Genomic DNA, 21,382 nt, shown 5'->3' on the forward strand with positions numbered 1-21,382 from the left:
CTTAAGAAGACAAGTCGGGATTTCCCTGGTGGCGCAGCACTTAAGAATCTGCCTGCCAATGCAGGGGACATGGGTTCAATCCCTGGTCTGAGAAGATCCCACATGCCATGGAGCAACTAAGCCCATGCACCACAACTACTGAGCCTGCGTTCTAGAGCCCATGAGCCACAGCTACTGAGCCTGAGCTCTAGAGTCCATGAGCCATAACTACTGAAGGCCGCGTGCCTAGACCCCAAGCTCCACAACAAGAGAAGCCACTGCAATGAGAAGTCCGTGCGCTGCAATTAAGAGTAGCCCCCGCTCACCACAACTAGAGAAAGCTCGCGGGCAACAACAAAGACCCAAAGCAGCCAAAAATAAATGAATAAATAAAAAAAATAAAAATAAAATAAAAAAAGACAAGTCACAAAAAAATTTGAGTGAAGCTACTCTTGGCAATTTTTAAATGAAAGAAGAGTTACATTTCAAACATCTTCATAAACCTGTGTAGTTACATACAAAAGCAAAACTTTTTAGAGCTATGGACAAGTAGTTGAGGAAGTCTCTACTGGAATCACTTTACATTGAATGACTTATCAACACTGAAACTAAAAATTCTAAGTTCTCAAAATATTTAGCAGACATTATTCAAATCCAACTTAGTGCTACTCAGTATAGAGCAAGAATTGGTATTAATGTATTAAAAAAAAATCAGAGAATAATGCAGAATCCAGAAACAAAAGAGCACACATTGCCAGAACTAGACAGCTGCAACACATTTTGCTTCTTCTAAATGAGGGGTCAAAATAAACTCATAGATACATAACAAGATTATTTGTACAAATATTTTTACCTCATTTAACTTGTTAGAAAACTATATATAGTTCATTCCATATTCCATTAATTCTATGAATTCAATTCTCAGTTATTCATTTTTGTTGTTTCTGGCATTTTTAAATGTCGTTTCTGGCATTTTTAAAGAGAGATCCTGACCAGATGGATCCAAATGGCATTTATAAAAATGATTTTAGGGCTGCCGGCTCTGGAGGGGCCCCGGCGCCCGAAGCCGCGACAGTCGTGGTGACGGCGGGCCCGTTGTTTCAACAAGTAACTTAAAGACAAAATGGAAAAACAAGGAGGTTTGTGCCTGAGATCATGTTGATGTGAAACCAGGGATGGCCACCTTGTGCCAGTCCTAAGTGCAAATATTAAAGTGATTTCCGAGACGAGGAGAAGATGGCGGAAGAGTAAGACACGGAGATCACCTTCCGCCCCACAGATACACCAGAAATACATCTACACGTGGAACAACTCCAACAGAACACCTACTGAACGCTGGCAGAAGACCTCAGACCTCCCAAAAGGCAAGAAACTCCCCATGTACCTGGGTAGGGCAAAAGAAAAAAGAAAAAACAGAGACAAAAGAACAGGGACGGGACCTGCACCAGTGGGAGGGAGCTGTGAAGGAGGAAAGGTTTCCACACACTAGGAAGCCCCTTCGCGGCCGGAGACTGCGGGTGGTGGAGGGGGAAAGCTTCCCAGTCGCGGAGGAGAGCACAGCAACAGGGGTGCGAAGGGCAAAGCAGAGAGATTCCCGCACAGAGGATCGGTGCTGACCGGCACTCACCAGCCGAGAGGCTTGTCTGCTCACCCGCCAGGGCGGGCGGGGCTGGAAGCTGAGGCTCGGGCTTCGGTCGGAGCGCAGGGAGAGGACTGGGTTTGGCAGCGTGAACACAGCCTGCAGGGGGTTAGTGCACCACAGCTAGCCGAGAGGGAGTCCAAAAAAAGGTCTGGAGCTGCCGAAGAGGCAAGAGACTTTTTCTTGCCTCTTTGTTTCCTGGTGTGCAAGGAGAGGGGATTAAGAGTGCTGCTTAAAGGAGCTCCAGAGACGGGCGCGAGCCGCGGCTAAAAGCGCGGACCCCAGAGACGGGCATAAGACGCTAAGGCTGCTGCTGCCGCCACCAAGAAGCCTGTGTGCGAGCACAGGTCACTCTCCACACCTCCCCACCCGGGAACCTGTGCAGCCCGCCACTGCCAGGGTCCCGTCATGCAGGGACTACTTCCCCGGGAGAACACACGGTGCCTCAAACTGGTGCAATGTCCCGCCGGCCTCTGCCGCCACAGGCTCACCCCGCACTCCGTGCCCCTCCCTCCCCGCGCCCTGAGTGAGCCAGAGCCCCCGAAGCAGCTGCTCCTTTAACCCCGTCCTGTCTGAGTGAAAAACAGACGCCCTCTGGCGACCTACACGCAGAGGCGGGGCCAAATCCAAAGCTGAGACCCGGAAGCTGTGAGAACAAAGAAGAGAAAGGGAAATCTCTCCCGGCAGCCTCAGGAGCTGCGGATTAAAGCTCCACAATCAACTTGTTGTACCCTGCATCTGTGGAATACATGAATAGACAACGAATCATCCCAAATTGAGGAGGTGGACTTTGAGAGCAAGATTTATGATTTCTTTCCCGTTTTCCTCTTTTTGTGAGTGTGTATGTGTATGCTTCTGTTGGAGATTTTGTCTGTATAGCTTTGCTTCCACCATTTGTCCTAGGGTTCTATCTGTCCGTTTTTTTTTTTAGTTTGCTTGTTTGTTTTTAATTTTTTCTCTTAATAATTATATTTTTATTTTAATAACTTTATTTTATCTTACTTTATTTTATTTTACTTTATCTTTTTTTATTTCCTTCCTTCCTTCCCTCCTTTAGACAACGAATCATCCCAAATTGAGCAGGTGGACTTTGAGAGCAAGATTTATGATTTTTTTTCCCCTTTTCCTCTTTTTATGAGTATGCATGAGTATGCTTCTGTGTGAGATTTTGTCTGTATAACTTTGCTTTCACCATTTGTCCTAGGGCTCTATCCGTCCTTTTTTTTTTTAATTTCTTTTTCTTAATAATTATTTTTTATTTTAATAACTTTATCTTACTTTATTTTATTTTACTTTATCTTCTTTCTTTCTTTTTTCTCCCTTCCCTCCTTCCTTCCTTCCTCCCTCCCTCCCTCCTTTCTTTCTTTCTTTCCTTCTTTCTACTTCTACTAATTCTTTCTTTCTACTTTCACTCCCTTTTATTCTGAGCCACGTGGATGAAAGGCTCTTGGTGCTGCAGCCAGGAGTCACTGCTGTGCCTCTGAGGTGGGAGAGCCAACTTCAGGACACTGGTCCACAAGAGACCTCCCAGCTCCACATAACATCAAATGGCGAAAATCTCCCAGATATCTCCATCTCAACAGCAGCACCCAACTTCACTCAATGACCAGCAAGCTACAGTGCTGGACACCCTATGCCAAACAACTAGCAAGACAGGAACACAACACCACGCATTAGCAGAGAGGCTGCCTAAAATCATAATAAGGCCACAGACACCCCAAAACACACCACCAGACGTGGACCTGCCCACAACGTCCACCAGGTCCACCAGACGTGGATGTGCCCCTTTCTGGACCAGCCCAGAAAGACAAGATCCAGCCTCATCCACAAGAACACAGGCACTATTCCCCTCCACCAGGAAGCCTACACAACCCACTGAACCAACCTTAGCCACTGGGGACAGACACCAAAAACAATGGGAAATACGAACCTGCAGGCTGCAAAAAGGAGACGCCAAACACAGTAAGATAAGCAAAATGAGAAGACAGAAAAACACACAGCAGATGAAGGAGCAAGATAAAAACCCACCAGACCTAACAAATGAAGAGGAAATAGGCAGTCTACCTGAAAAAGAATTCAGAATAATGATAGTAAAGATGATCCAAAATCTTGGAAATAGAATAGACAAAATGCAAGAAACATTTAACAAGGACCTAGAAGAACAAAAGAGCAAAAAACAATGATGAACAACTCAATAAATGAAATTAAAAATACTCTACATGGTATCAATAGCAGAATAACTGAGGCAGAAGAATGGATAAGTGACCTGGAAGATAAAATAGTGGAAATAACTACTGCAGAGCAGAATAAAGAAAAAAGAATGAAAAGAACTGAGGACAGTCTCAGAGACCTCTGGGACAACATTAAATGCACCAACATTCGAATTATAGGGGTCCCAGAAGAAGAAGAGAAAAAGAAAGGGACTGAGAAAATATTTGAAGAGGTTATAGTAGAAACATTCCCTAATATGGGAAAGGAAATAGCTAATCAAGTCCAGGAAACACAGAGAGTCCCATACAGGATAAAGACAAGGAGAAATACGCCAAGACACATATTAATCAAACTGTCAAAAATTAAATACAAAGAAAACATATTAAAAGCAGCAAGGGAAAACAACAAATAACACACAAGGGAATCCCCATAAGGTTAACTGCCGATCTTTCATCAGAAATTGCAAGCCAGAAGGGACTGGCAGGACATATTTAAAGTGATGAAGGAGAAAAACCTGCAACCAAGATTACTCTACCCAGCAAGGATCTCATTCAGATTTGATGGAGAAATTAAAACCTTTACAGACAAGCAAAAGCTGAGAGAGTTCTGCACCACCAAACCAGCTTTACAACAAATTCTAAAGGAACTTCTCTAAGCAAGAAACAAAAGAGAAGGAAAAGACCTACAATAACGAACCCAAAACAATTAAGAAAATGGGAATAGGAACATACATATAGATAATTACCTTAAATGGTAATTAAATGGACTAAATGCTCCCACAAAAAGACACTGACTGGCTGAATGGATACAAAAACAAGACCCATATATATGTTGTCTACAAGAGACCCACTTCAGACCTAGAGACACATACAGACTGAAAGTAAGGGGATGGAAAAAGATATTCCAGGCAAATGGAAACCAAAAGAAAGATGGAGTAGCAATTCGCATATCAGACAAAATAGACTTTAAAGTAAAGACTATTAAAAGAGACAAAGAAGGACACTACATAATGATCAAGGATCAATCCAAGAAGAAGATATAACAATTGTAAATATTTATGCAACCAACATAGTAGCACCTCAATAGAAAAGAAAAATATTAATAGCCATAAAAGGGGAGATCAACAGTAACACGTTCATAGTAGGGGACTTTAACACCCCACTTTCACCAATGGACAGATCATCCAAAATGAAAATAAATAAGGAAACACAAGCTTTAAATGATACATTAAACAAGATGGACTTAATTGATATTTATAGGACATTTCATCCAAAAACAACAGAATACACATTCTCCTCAAGTGCTCATGGAACATTCTCCAGGATAGATAATATGTTGGGTCACAAATCAAGCCTTGGTAAATTTAAGAAAATTGAAATCGTATCAAGTATCTTTTCTGACCACAGTGCTATGAGACTAGACATCAACTACAGGAAAAGATCTGTAAAAAATACAAACACATGGAGGCTAAACAATACACTACTTAATAACGAAGTGATCACTGAAGAAATTAAAGAGGAAATTAAAAAATACCTAGAAACAAATGACAATGGAGACACAATGAGCCAAAACCTATTGGATGCAACAAAAACAGTTCTAAAAGGGAAGTTTATAGCAATACAATCCTACCTTAAGAAACAGGAAACATCTTGAATAAACAACCTAACCTTGCACCTAAAGCAATTAGAGAAAGAAGAACAAAAAAACCCCAAAGTGAGCAGAAGGAAAGAAACCATAAAAATCAGATCAGAAATAAGTGAAAAGGAAATAAAGGAAATGACAGCAAATATCAATAAAACTAAAAGCTGCTTCTTTGAGAAGATAAACAATATTGAAAACCATTAGCCAGACTCATCAAGAAAAAAAGGGAGAAGACTCAAATCAATAGAATTAGAAAAGAAAAAGGAGAAGTAACAACTGACTGCAGAAATACAAAAGATCATGACAGATTACTACAAGCAACTCTATTGCAATAAAATGGACAACCTGGAAGAAATGGACAAATTCTTAGAAATGCACAACCTTCTGAGACTGAATCAGGAAGAAATAGAAAATATGAAAAGACCAATCACAAGCACTGAAATTGAAACTGTGATTAAAAATCTTCCAACAAACAAAAGCCCAGGACCAGATGGCTTCACAGGCGAATTCTATCAAACATTTAGAGAAGAGCTAACACCTATCCTTCTCAAACTCTTCCAAAATATAGCAGAGGGAGGAACACTCCCAAACTCATTCTACAAGGCCACCATCACCTTGATACCAAAACGAGACAAGGATTTCACAAAGAAAGAAAACTACAGGCCAATATCACTGATGAACATAGATGCAAAAATCCTCAACAAAATACTAGCACACAGAATCCAACAGCACCTTAAAAGGATCACACACCTTGATCAAGTGGGGTTTATTCCAGGAATGCAAGGATTCTTTAATATACACAAATCAATCAATGTGATACACCATATTAACAAATTGAAGGAGAAAAACCATATGATCATCTCAATAGATGCAGAGAAAGCTTTCGATAAAATTCAACACCTATTTATGATAAAAACCCTGCAGAAAGTAGGCATAGAGGGAATGTTCCTCAACGTAATAAAGGCCATATATGACAAATCCACAGTGAACATCGTCCTCAATCATGAAAAACTGCAAGCATTTCCACTAAGATCAGGAACAAGACAAGGTTGCCCACTCTCACCACTCTTACTCAACATAGCTTTGGAAGTCTTAGCCACAGCAATCAGAGAAGAAAAGGAAATAAAAGGAATCCAAATTGAAAAAGAAGAAGTAAAGCTGTCACTGTTTGCAGATGACATGATACTATACATAGAGAATCCTAAAGATGCTACCAGAAAACTACTAGAGCTAATCAATGAATTTGGTAAAGTAGCAGGATACAAAATTAATGTACAGAAATCTCTGGCATTCCTGTACACTAATGATGAAAAATCTGAAAATGAAATCAAGAAAACACTCCCATTTACCATTGCAACAAAAAGAATAAAATATCTAGGAATAAACCTACCTAAGCAGAAAAAAGCCCTGTATGCAGACAATTATAAGACACTAATGGAAGAAATTAAAGATGATACAAATAGATGGAGAGATATACCATGTTCTTGGATTGGAAGAATCAACATTGTGAAAATGACTCTACTATCCAAAGCAATCTACAGATTCAATGTAATCCCTATCAAACTACCACTGGCATTTTTCACAGAACTAGAACAAAAAATTTCACAATTTGTATGGAAACACAAAAGACCCCAAATAGCCAAAGCAATCATGAGAACGAGAAATGGAGCTGGAGGAATCAGGCTCCCTGACTTCAGACTATACTACAAAGCTAAAGTAATCAGGACAGTATGGTACTGGCAAAAAAACAGAAAGATAGATTAAAGGAACAGGATAGAAAGCCCAGAGATAAACCCACGCACATATGGTCACCTTATCTTTGATAAAGGAGGCAGGAATATACAGTGGAGAAAGGACAGCCTCTTCAATAAGTGGTGCTGGGAAAACTGGACAGGTACATGTAAAAGTATGAGATTAGATCACTCCCTTACACCATACACAAAAATAAGCTCAAAATGGATTAAAGACCTAAATGTAAGGCCAGAAACTACCAAACTCTTAGAGGAAAACATAGGCAGAACTCTCTATGACATAAATCACAGCAAGATCCTTTTTGACCCACCCCCTAGAGAAATGGAAATAAAAACAAAAATAAACAAATGGGACCTAATGAAACTGAAAAGCTTTTGTACAGCAAAGGAAACCAGAAACAAGACCAAAAGACAACCCTCAGAATGGGAGAAAATATTTGCAAATGAAGCAACTGACAAGGGATTAATCTCCAAAATTTATAAGCAGTTTATGCAGCTCTAATAGCAAAAAAACAAACAACCCAATCCAAAAATGGCCAGATGACCTAAACAGACATTTCTCCAAAGAAGATATACAGACTGCCAACAAACACATGAAAGAATGCTCAACATCATTAATCATTAGAGAAATGCAAATCAAAACTACAATGAGATATAATCTCACACCAGTCAGAATGGCCATCATTAAAAAATCTAGAAACAATAAATGCTGGAGAGGGTGTGGAGAAAAGGGAACACTCTTGCACTGCTGGTGGGAATGTGAATTTGTACAGCCACTACGGAGAACAATATGGAGATTCCTTAAAAAACTTCAAATAGAACTACCGTATGACACAGCAATCCAACTACTGGGCATATACCCTGAGAAAACCATAATTCAAAAAGAGTCATGTACCAAAATATTCATTGCAGCTCTGTTTACAATAGCCCAGATATGGAAACAACCTAAGTGTCTATCATCGGATGAATGGATAAAGAAGATGTGGCATATATATACAATGGAATATTACTCAGCCATAAAAAGAAATGAAATTGAGCTATTTGTAATGAGGTGGATGGATCTAGAGTCTGTCATACAGAGTGAAGTAGGTCAGAAAGAGAAAGACAAAAACCGTATGATAACACACATATATGGAATTTAAGGGAAGTAAATGTCATGAAGAACCTATGGGTAAGACAGGAATAAAGACACAGACCTACTAGAGAATGGACTTGAGGATATGTGGAGGGGGAAGTGTAAGCTGTGATAAAGCGAGAGAGAGGCATGGACATATATACACTACCAAACGTAAAATAGATAGCTAGTGGGAAGCAGCCGCATAGCACATGGTGATCAGCTCGGTGCTTTGTGACCACCTAGAGGGGTAGGATAGCTAGGGTGGGAGGGAGGGAGACACAAGAGGGAAGAGATATGGGAACATATGTATATGTATAACTGATTCACTTTGTTATAAAGCAGAAACTAACACACCATTTTAAAGCAATTATACTCCAATAAAGATGTAAAGAATAAATAAATAAATAAAGTGATTTCCAAGAGGGTGGTAAATAAGACAGCTATGTTTATGCTCCAAAATTAGCAATAAAGCATAATACAATTGTAAATGCAAAAAAAAAAAAAAAAAAGATTTTAGTTCCAAAAAAAAATTTACTTTAAAGAAACCCAGATAAACAGTAACTGTTACCAAATTGCTACTAAACGTGATCTTTCCTAATTGGTGACACAGGCTATGATAATACCTTTTATGTTCTGTCCTGCCTGTGAGAACCAGCACCACTTTTGCTAAAACTTAGGTTGAGAATCAATATAAAAATATTTGCTAATATTTATTGAATACTTGCTCTGTTAACCTTGCTTATAATATTGTAATCTTATGAACAATTACTAAATAAATTTTAAAAATAAGTATATATGAGTTTCAACAATAGGGAGCAAACACTAAGATTTATTCTCTTTTCTGAATGCACAAGAGATTAAAAGATAAATAAATACATTACCAGGTTAATCTTTTAAGGAAAATGTAAGTTAACAAATTAACTATTTGGGAAAGATAATGAAAACAAAGTTTTTTTGTTTTTGTTTTTTTGCGGTACGCGGGCCTCTCACTGTTGTGGCCTCTCCCGTTGTGGAGCACAGGCTCCAGACACGCAGGCCCAGCGGCCATGGTTCACGGGCCCAGCCGCTCCGCAGCAGGGGGGATCTTCCCGGACCGGGGCACGAACCCGTGTCTCCTGCATCGGCAGGCGGACGCTCAACCACTGCGCCACCAGGGAAGCCCCAAAGTTTTTTTTTAAAGAATATTATCTTGTGTCAAATTTATGAATTTTTCCCACATCCTTTAACCAATTAGAAGCCAAGTGGTATTTTTCAATTAAATTTCAAAATTCTCATGGTAGTTATGAGACCAATTTTATAAAGAAAATGATTTTCATTGAAATTTCAGTTTAAGGAATCTTAGCACGCCAATACATGTGGTATTTTTGGAAAGTTGGTACAGCCCAGATTGCCTTTCATTGAGAAATACAACAGGGTACAGAAAGTCCTGCTTTCTATATACATGACATAATGCTCCCCAGAAACTCAGGCTTACAAGCAAAATAGAGAATACTTTTTCTTTTTTTCTTTCATATGTCATATTAGCTTTGAGCTTTCACATATTTAGAAATAGCAGTACTTTGGCTGAAGAGTTGCCTCTTTTGCCCTCCTAAGTGTTTGGAAATTATATTCTGTTCTATATTTTATTTGAGTTTTAGTAGTAATCCTGGTGGTGGTGCTCTTTGACTTAAAAGTTCCTTTAACTACATATTATGTTGATCTGAGGATGAATAAAGTCCTTTTTATATTAGCAATGGTAGATTAAAAATTAGATTCAAACATCTCAGGAAGACGTTCTGAAGTAGAAAAGATTTTTATATGAGAGACAGATCTGTGTGACCCTGGGGACATTACTTAACCACTTGTGGACTCAGTGTCTGCACTTATAAACTCAGGCGAATGCCTACCTTATAACATTTGTCTCTGCTGATTGATGAGACATCACACATAAAGCCCCCAGCACAAAGCCTGATATATAGCAGCTAACTAGTTAACATTAGTCACTTCATTTCCCTAATCTCTATTTAATGTACATTCTTGAATGGTAATAATAAAGAACCAACACCAGACAACAACATTTACTTTCTGCCTAGTAAATTCAGGTGACTGAGGAGAGTCATTCCCATACTTTGTGTGGAGGTCAATTTTACTTTTTCTGATTCTTGGTAGACATACACAGTAACTGCAATTAGAATAGGTACACCTTAGAAAGTCCTTTCATATTTAATTTACACTGCAACTCGGTGATGTAAGATTGAATGTATTATTACTTTCTTGCTGTAGAGATTAGAAAAATGTCACTTTCTGAATTGAAATGACTTAACAAAAGTGGAGATGGAACTTGAACTGCTGGGCTCTAAGTTCTGTGCGGTTTCATGACATTTTGTTGCCTTCTTACAAAAATACATGTTCTTCCCCTTTATAGTAACATGCTAGTGGACAGTCATCCACTACACGAAAAATATGTTAGGCAGCTAAAAACTTCTCAAGGTAACTCAAGAAGTGAGGTTGGTCAATAAAGCAAATAAGAATTGAGTATTTACTGCTGAGAGTTTATTTTTCTTTAAAAATAAACTCCAAGATCTTTTATAAGATTAAGATATTTCTTATACTTTAGGATGAAGTGGACTTGGTTTGACTGAGGTTAACTTTATTTTCCTTGGGTTCGTCTTTTGGTATCACTTACAATGATTTTACCAAATGAACTAATATTTCTAACAGTTTCATTGCCTATTTTCCATCATACTGCAAATTTAGAATGTTAATGAATTGATATTAAAATTGGGGGAGTGTATTTAATATACTTGAAAAAAGCCTAAAACAACATGTGAAGGGACTTCCCTGATGGCCCAGTGGTTAAGACTCCGCGCTTCCACTGCAGAGGCACAGGTTTGATCCCTGGTCAGGGAACTAAGATCCGGCATGCCATGCAGCCAAAAAAATAATAAAATAAATAAATAAAATTAACATGTTAAAAATTTTAAATATTTCATATTCAATCTCACAGGTAGTTTTGGAAGAATTTCATATATCTATATCTATATAGGAATTTGGATGTTGTCTTTCTCTTTTAAAGTAACTAATGTATCTAAACTTCAAATTATTTGTTCAAAAGGACACTAAAAACATATCAAAAAAAGATTCATAATGAAGTATAAGATGGATAAGAAACAGAGATGTAAAATATGAAGATCTTATATATTGGGATAAAGGAATTTAGTCTTATTCCATAGGTCAGTGTCAAGAACTATGTAAGGTCTGGGATTTTATCTCATCTACAAGCTAAAAAGCTTAACTGCTACTATTTCCTGATACTGGTAGAAGACATGAGTCTCCTGGATCAGAGACAGTGGACTTTATAGTTCATGGCAAAAGGAGTGGCTGAGTGTCAACATGTTGCTTACACCAGTTCCCTATGCCCCCTCCCAATCCCATGTGAGTGACACACAGGACCAGTGATGGATGCCTGTGAATGTCATGGGTTATGTTAAAGAAGAACATTAACCTTGGGGAATTCACAGCTTTTAAAATAAGAAAGAACAAGCCTACTTCTTATCTGGAGGAAAGAGTTACCTAATCCCTCAAGGTTGCTCACTGCAATCACTGCCCTGAGAAATTCTCCAGATAAAGAGCATACAGCGTCTTTCATTCTTGACATACACAAAAGAATATATAGGGATGCTCAGGGTGACAGCAGACTGATATTCCCTACAGCAAGCAGCACTCAATATTTTTGATGCCACGGGAATTACTCCTCTAAAGGATAAGAAATACTGCCATCAATGACAGTGCTTCTTAAACCGGTTACTCTCAAGAGGAGCAAGGAAAATCCTGCACCCTTTGCAAAAGGCTTCAGGTAATTTTTAATTTTTTTTTTTTTTTTTTTTTTTTCCGGTAGGCAGGCCTCTCACTGTTGTGGCCTCTCCCATTGCGGAGCACAGGCTCCGGATGTGCAGGCTCAGCGGCCATGGCTCACGGGCCCAGCCGCTCCACGGAATGTGGGATCTTCCCAGACAGGGGCACGAACCCGTGTCCCCTGCATCGGCAGGCAGACTCTCAACCACTGCGCCACCAGGGAAGCCTGGCTTCAGATAATTTTTATACAACTATCTTACTGACCTAAGCATTGGAAGCCATAGAAAGTTTGATAGTGAAAGGAGTGCCATAATCATATTTTTATTTTAGAAAGATGACTCAAGACATAGTGTGGAGATTGACCAGAGTGGACAAGATGAAGACAGGACCTAATTAAGGAGGCTGTTATGGCAACCATGGTAAGTGACCATGTTGTGAGTTAGTGCAAATTTGTGGATGTAGAAGATAAACCAAAAAAGGAGTGCTAGACTGGCATAGGGGAGAAGACACGGGTGGAGAGCTGTTGGAACTAACATATTGGTGAGGAAACCAGCAGGTAGGAATTTGAGAGGAGAGTAAGTTTGAGTATGAAAAGATATCAGGTTGTTTTTGAAAAGCTGTACTTGAAAGATATACTAATTTCAGGCGACTATAGATGGAACATAACTGGGCTCAATATATATCAGAATATATATCAATATATATCACAGGAATTCTATAGATGATTTAGAATCTGCCAATGAAATTCATCTCCTGGTAACTTAAAATTACTCAGGATTATTCACTTCCCAGTCAGCTCTGTCTCACACACACACACAAACACACACACATACCAATTTGCAACATTTAGCACACTATATTGAATAGTGGAGTACACTAGACACTTTAATTCATGGCATTAAAATCTTAGTTAAAAATAGCACAAAAATCTCAACATCCCTGGGACCAAATAATATCCAAATGTATAATATTGTCTAAAGTCCTTAGTGAATGGATGTGATAAATAAATAATCCAAATACCTCACTTAAGCCAACAGTTGCAACCTCTTCTCATTCAAATTTATATTTTAAAACTAATTGGGGGGATCGTTTTGGTGGTCCTAGTCAGTGTAATAGAGCATAAAAAATAAAGGCATAAAATTGAAAAAAATAAAAAACTAATTAGGGGGAAAGGGAGGGATAATTTTGATTTTATCCTCTTATTTCTCTATCCCAAATTGTAACAATCAGTTACCCCTAAGTAAAAGGCATACAGCAAACAAGAAAAGAAGCCAGAGTCTGGATAACTAGTTGATGATAAATGAGAAGTAAAACATCATTCTTGGTCAACATTCCAGCTCAGGGCAGCCCAGATCATTTCATAGGCAAAACTGATGTTCAATTATTTTTGATCTATCTAATTTGCCAGCCTTATTAGCTCTAGATACAACCATATGAGGCTTCAAAAGTTGGTAAGGAAGAAAAATGGACTTTCATAATTCTGAATTGCTGCTATTTGAGTAAATTCAACAAGCACACAAAAAAAAACTGGGCTCTTGGAATGTATCTGCAGGCAATAAGAGTGTCTTCAATGTATAATATAAAGCCAGCGGCCGTGCTCTTACCTGGTTGCAGGTATTGATGTCTATGCCCCCTTTGAGATATTCCACTACTTTGTCTAAGTTGCCTGCTCTGGCAGCACGGAGGAAGCTTGCATTGCTGTCAGACTGTGAGAAAAAGAAAAGACCTTTAGTGAATTACTGATAAAATGAAGACATATCAAAGATAGAAACACAAGAATGTTTGCACCATGCATCAGAAAAGCTTCAGTTGCACTGTGTCCATTGACAGGTGAAAGGATAAAGAAGATGTGGCACATATATACAATGAAATATTACTCAGACATAAAAAGGAATGAAATTGAGTTATTTGTAGTGAGGTGGATGGACCTAGAGTCTGTCATACAGAGTGAAGTAAGTCAGAAAGAGAAAAACAAATACTGTATGCTAACATATATATGTGGAATCTAAAAAAAAAAAAAAAAAAAAAAAGGTTCTGATGAACCTAGGGGCAGGACAGGAATAAAGACGCAGATGTAGAGAATGGACTTGAGGACACAGGGAGGAGGAAGGATAAGCTGGAACAAAATGAGAGAGTAGCATTGACATATATACACTACCAAATGTAAAACAGATAGCTAGTGGGAAGCAGCTGCATAGCATAGGGAGATCAGCTCAGTGCTTTGTGACCATCTAGAGGGGTGGGATAGGGAAGGTGGCAGGGAGACGCAAGAGGGAGGGGATATGGGGATATATGTATATGTATAGCTGATTCACTTTGTTATAAAGCAGAAACTAACACACCATTGTAAAGAAATTATACTCCATTAAAGATGTTAAAAAAAAACAAAGAAAAGCTTCAGTTGCAAAATATTTCAATCCTGAGTTTAAAACACTGAATAATAATTCACAGTACAAGTCAGCAACTTCACAGTATTTCTAGAGAGTTGTTTAAGGACATTAAAGTCAATAGGAAATACACTCTGCTATATTAAAGAGTATAAAAGAACAATAAAAATAAAAATAATTATTACTGCTTTACTCCAAATCTTCAGCCACATTTGAAGATGAATTTACACCACCCCCAAATCCACTGTTATCCATTCATTTTAGCTTCAGGAAGCTAGTGACTTTATACTGAGCCTAACATCGAGCTAAAAAACAAATGAAATAAGCTACTGGGTTTCTTCTTTCTCTTCCTTTACTGTTTGGTTTTCAGATGCATCTGAGGGAGAGCACTAAGTATGGGTCATCTGACAGTCTGTCCTCATTATAAGGGAATAACAGAAAGCTCCAAGGATGCTTTGAGGAAAGCAGATAGCACTAGTTGGCAAGTGTGGACTGGGCCGATGCAAATTTTGTGATCCCAGTGATTTTGGAAAAACAAGATTAAATTTAAAACAGCTGACATAATATCAGGCTCAAATCTCTTGGTAAAGATGATCACTCTGGGTACAAATTGCTTTTTAAGTCCTCATCTTGTGCCCATTCCTCTCAAAATCTGATTCTGGGAGAACAGCTGAATTTCCCCCACAAAAAGTCTCGAGGAGGCTACTCAAGAGATGTAGCCACAATCACCCTGCTGCTCTGACTTGCTGACAAAGTCTGATTTTCAAACCTTAACACAAGGATGATGATAAACTTTCGTTAGGTTCCAAGACACTGGCATCATTTTATACTTCTTTGGGTGGTACAACATCTGACTACAGAGAAAATGGTAACATGAAAAGGGACCTACTAGGAATTAAGATTCAGGTGGGGCAGCTCTTAATCCATCCTCCTCCTCAGTAGGCTGCCCTGCCCTCCCTCGAAGAATGGACTTGGCCAGGGCCCTTGGCACACTCTGTCAGGCCTATTTATTTTGACTGGTGATGACGTACGGAGATAGAAATGGAAGCGTTTTTCTCTGGGAGTCTCAAATACAGAATTATTTGCATACCATTAAAATGATTTACACAGGGGAAGACTGAAAACCCTAGGACGAAATTACCTCATATTTAACCCAAATACCACAATGGCGTATAAATTTACAAATAATATAGGTAATTTATGAGGATTTGAGAGGTATGACTGAAATCTACACATCTGGAATTCATGCTTGGAGTCTTTACAGATGTACCCTGGTATGACTAACATCGCACTGTTTCTCGTCCCGCCTGCCCTGCTACGATGCCTCACGCTGCATCCTTACTGAAAGCTGTGCCCATGGCAGGGTGCCCCAAGTATATCTGCAATGCTGCAGGGACTGAATTATGACTCGTTTTTAAATGCCTATTCTATGAATGTATTTTGCGGCTTGCAGCAAATTCTAAATTCCAGGAAGATTTTCCGCCTTCAGATTTCTTGCCACAGTACTTAAAAGCGAAACATTATACTCTGCAGCATGTTCTGTCAATATCCCACAAGAAACAGCATTTACTAAAAAACAACCAAAATTAAGTAATATTAGGTCACAGAAAGTATGATGTTATTTCCCATAGATTTTTAAAATAAATGTTATTTCCCATAGATTTTTAAAATAAATCCACATGCTCTATATTATATTAAAGAGGATGCCTAGAAAGTACTTCCACCTTATACATGAGGCTTCATAATTATAGGTAACATTTATGAGTGTTTACTGCGGGCCAGGCACAGAGCTAAGAAGTCATATGCATTATATAATTATTACAATAAAACTAGGAGAAAGGAACTATTATTACGCTCATTTAATAGGTGAGGAAAGAGGCTTGGAAAGTTTCCAAGGTCACATAATTTTTCAGTGGAAGATTCAAGATTTAACTCATGTTTATCAGCCTCAAAGCTAGTCTTATCTGCTACTCTACCTCATCCCTGCAAAGCATCAAAGCAGATGTTAGTACAAATACCTAACTTATGAGCTATAAGTTTGTTTCATTTGTGATAACCTCAGTATGCCCTTGGTCTACATATTCTCTCTGTAAATCATGGCACTTGCTAAACAGAGTGTCTTAGCTGGAGTGGGAATTCTTGGCAGACAGCCCTAGCCTCAAATTTATCAGCCATCTATGCACCTAGAAAAATGAAGAGCTGGCTTGAGACAAACTAATTAGAAACATACTCACTTGGGAATAAAGAAAGAGATGGTAAAGTACACACTGCATTAAAAAGCCAGTTGACTGTCTCTCTCTACATGTCTAACATGACTAAACTCATGAACTAAGATCAGGGTGCTCTATTATTCTTGTAAAAAAAAAAAAAAAAAAAAAGAATGCCATGAACAAGTAGAGCCAGAAGGGGGCACCTGACCCTTTAGGGATGAAGAAACACCTGGAGACACCTTGTGGAAGCTTACAGAGGCAATTGTTGGTATGAAGGGGGCTTCTGGCATCACAGAGGGGAATCTATTAGACCCTCTTAGAACCTTTTCTAGGGACTGGGCATGACATTGAGGATTGCTTTTTCTGTTACATAACAACACGTTTTAATAACTATTTTTCTCTTTTCTGAATCAAACTACTAAAAAGTAGAGGCAAGTCAAAGACTTACAGCCAGTCCCTGGAATTTTAGCAAAAAATGCTCCCAGTGCTTTGGAGGGGCTAGAGACAGTGGAAATGTAACATCTGAGCCATCCTGCCAGGGACCTCTTCAACAGTTGAGTCACAGTAGATTTTGCTATAACTTGGATTCTTCTAGAACCCCAATAAGGGATTGAGTTTTCCCAAAGTGAGAAAATGTATTAGAAATGCATTTTGCAAAAGCAAATAAGTGTGTTATTATAAAACGGTTCCAGAGCATGAGTTGCAAGAACAAAATTCGAATGAGACTTCAAAATTTATATGGAGATATTGACATCTTTGAAGGTTTAAAGTATAGACCAGCATGGAAGTATATATTTTTCTCCTACTTCCACATAAACACATGCAAACCCTATGCTACAAAGAGGTCAATCTGTGATTAAAGCTCTTAACACAAGAGCTTAGGATAAACAGCAGTCAGTCTGGTTACCTTCAATCAACACAGAGATAAAAGAGGATTCAGGGACTCATGGTGAGAGATGCAGCAATTTTTACCATGCTATGTTTCCCTCTGAGTATGACAAAAGTAAGAATTTAAAAATTAAAATTAGGTATTAGTAGGGGAGAGGCATGCTTTCAAAATAGACTGTTGTCTCTTGCCTCAACCAGGAGATTTCACACATAAAAAGTACAAGAAAGAGAAAATGAGGCAATAGCAATTCCTTTGGGGGAAAAGTCTCAGACAAATAGACTAACCTCTTTCTGCTTTGCTGCTTTAGGTCCCTAGAACTATCAATCCTAAAACCAATTGTACTTATGCCTATAAAGTGTGGCTCTGGACAAGGCATTCAAATGCTGAGCTCCACTTATTTTAATCTGCAACAGATGGATGTCATTAAAACTTGTCCCCTTTTCAACCTGAGTGTGTCATCTCAAGCCGAGAAACAAAAATTTCCTCTTCAGTTCTTCTTGACACAGTTCTGTACACTTTTGATCAGAATGTTAGAAAAACAATACTTTCTCAGCATCCAGCAGGGTGGACATGAAAGGCAAGGAGGAATGTGCATTCACAGAGCCACATTATGTCCTAAACGAGTGCTTCCCCGGAGGGCCCAGGGGCACACTCACAGAGATTCATGAGTTTGCTCTGAGATTTTGTAAAACTTCTATGCTTACAGTTCAATAACAACCTAATAAGGAGAATATAAGCATGTTCCAGGTCATCTAGATAGCTACCCTTTAACTGAGTACAACCATATAATTTTGATATATGCCTTTGTGTTTATAATTCAGTGCATAACAGTTGAAATAAGGATGGAATATAGACAGATGCATGGGATGCAAAATATTTTGCCATGGGACAGAGACTGATCAGAGAATCTGGCCATCATACAAGGTAGGATGTACCAAAAGAACCTGAGCACAGCACTCAGTAGTACATTAAAGCTGCAAATAACAACAGGCTCAGATGCTATCTTTGTATGGTCCAACTTGCCTGGACTATTAGCAGTGACTGTAACAGAAAATCCAGAGTAAAATGTTTTTCAGTTCCCAGTTGCAGCTTTTTTTGGATTAGGTACACATCTTTACCACACTACTAATTTCATCTCCAAGTAAATGAAGAGACCTTTAAATGATTATCAAATGGCATGCCATTAAAATTGGCATTGGCGAAGTTCTCTAATCACTTTAACTATCCTGAAGTAGGAAACAAAGCCTTAAATGTATTAATAATGGTTGAACGACATGCTTATAAAAACGTACACTCTAGATTATCTTTATTGAAGTCAAATTCAGAAATGTATTATAGAAATCTTAGGTTAAATCTTTTTACTGTTAAATCCAATATCTGTGATTTAGTTTTAGACAATCCTATCCATTCTATTACATTGGTGTTATTTATTTGAATAATACTAGTTTTGTAGTTCTGTTCATGCTTAATTTGTACAACTTTCTTTTTAGTAATGGTCTAAGAGTTTAAGGAATTTTATCTAGTTTTATTTTTACACTTAAATTAACACTATAGGGCATTCCCTGGCAGTCCAGTGGTTAGGACTCCATGCTCTCACTGCCAAGGGCCCAGGTTCAATCCCTGCTCGGGAAATTAAAATCCCACAAGCCTCACAGCATGGCCAAAAAAAAAAAGTCTTTTTTATTTAAAAAAAATAAATTAACACTACAATAAAAATAGCAGCATTGGAGGTCACAAACTTTTTTTATACTTCAAAAGAGAGGAATAAATTATTCAAGTTTGAGAAGCAGGCATCCTCTAGTGTGAGTCAGCCACCAGCCTCAACTAGCCTAGGGAGTGACATGGGGCACCTCCCCTCACAGCCTCTGGCTTATCCTGTACCCTCCACAAATATTTGCTGACTGATTAACCATAGGAAAGCACATGCTTCTTGTGGAATTTAGGGAATTTGCTTATTTTCTTAGGATGCAGTTATTCCTTTGTAAAAACAGGGTCATTTACCTGCCTACTCCAAGATCCACATTTTTATAGTAATACAAAATAAATAAAATGTATTAAAATTACTTGAGGGGAAAACCTTTAATATATACATAATGAAATAAGGGACATTTCTACAATTCCTTAGGTCTTTTCCCAGGAATGTTGGATAAGTTAAAACCATGTCCAGCAAATCATGAGTTGTATGATCTTGAGTCTTTGTGGGTCTTAATTTCCTTATCAAAAAATAAATGTATTTTATAGAGTTGCTGGGAGAATGAAATAAGATTTGAAGATGCTTAGCTCAATGACAGGCACAGAGGACACTGACCGAGTTTTTTTAATAATTGTAGTTTTTCTTGTAAATGATAAAGGCAAAACAACAATGACAAATCAAAGGATAGATGCATACACATTATCTTCTTTAAATAAAAAGGTTGTTGCCAGAACACCAGAGTGTTTGAAAATATTTTGCTGTGTGCAGGTACAAAAGGAAAAAAGGAAGGCAGACCTGGGTGTGGTCTGTCTCCAAAGATGAAGATTTTACAAAACACCCTCTTTGTGATATATGAATGCTTTCACTTAAATAATCATACTTTTGTATAGGGATTGCTGGATTGCTTAAATGTTTTAGCTCTTTTAGTAGCTCAAATTGTTATCACCATCTTGTCATAAACCAAAAATTGGGGAGCAACTGAGAACCGCACACTAGATGTACTGAAATATTTCAGAAAGAATTCCACAAGTTGCCTTCCTGCAGTTAGAACATATAAATGACCAGTAAAACACTTTATACCATGAAATCCTACTTAATTTCAATTCAGCTGGACACTAATAACAAAAATTGCTATAAACCATAAGTTTGTCCACTGTAGCTCAACCATGCTGATTAAGCTCCATTTTTAGCATCATTTCAATAGGTCTTTACACTGCTATTAAATGGGAAATGCAGAAGGAGCTATGATCTTCAGAAAGAAATAATGCAATTTCTCTAAAGATTGTTCCTACTTCAGTGACCTATGTTTTAAGAAAATTGGTTCAGGCATAGGTGTTTCTATTTTACTTTCAAAATGTTACTTAACAGACTTCCCTGGTGGTCCAGTGTTTAAGACTCTGTCCTTCCAATGCAGGGGGTGCAGGTTCGATCCCTGGTCAGGGAACTAAGATCCCACATGCCGCATGGTGAGGTCAAAAAAATAATAATAATAATGAAATAAATGTGTTTTTAAAAATAAATAAGATAAAATGTTACTTAAGATAATTAATGATTAACACATTAAATTAATTATTAACACATAAAATATCAAAACAATAACTAAATTCTGCCTGAATATTTTAAGCAAATATCTTTTTGATATGTGAGATAATTTGAAATTACACTTTTATATAAAGACAAAGTTTTTTTTCCCTTAACTTAGTATTATACTTTGACACTGATTTTTCACTAGCATGCTAAAATTATTTCATTATCAGTGTCTTCCCTGAGATTATCATCCATGAAAAGAAAGAACTGCCTATAGCATACCAATTCCATCCCTTTCAAAGCATTAAGAATATTTTGCAATACTATGTAGAGATTCATGAATCCCTTGTACAATTCTTACACTTCAAAAAAGAGTCAATCTAGAATATTACATAGCAGTGGGAACAGAAGTGAATGAACCATATCCACATGGAACATCGACAGATCTCACAAAAAAAAAAAAGGCTAAGCAAAATAAGTCAGACCCAAAAAGGACATCTTTAT

The 21,382-nt window shown here is 38.1% G+C and overlaps 1 protein-coding gene across 2 annotated transcripts in view; it reads right to left on the reverse strand.

The window, feature by feature from the left end:
- The window catches only part of ANK2 (ankyrin 2), a gene marked incomplete at both ends in the record, with an annotated part of 247,216 nt that overhangs the window by 199,938 nt on the left and 25,896 nt on the right, over positions 1-21,382 (reverse strand). For both annotated transcript variants that reach the window (XM_079712358.1, XM_079712357.1), the window contains one exon: positions 13,777-13,878. In XM_079712358.1, the coding sequence (XP_079568484.1) occupies positions 13,777-13,878 (102 nt within the window). The remainder of the gene's footprint in view (positions 1-13,776; positions 13,879-21,382) is intronic.

This window comes from Hyperoodon ampullatus, assembly GCF_949752795.1.
Source record: "Hyperoodon ampullatus genome assembly, chromosome: 1".
Classification (NCBI taxonomy): domain Eukaryota; kingdom Metazoa; phylum Chordata; class Mammalia; order Artiodactyla; family Ziphiidae; genus Hyperoodon; species Hyperoodon ampullatus.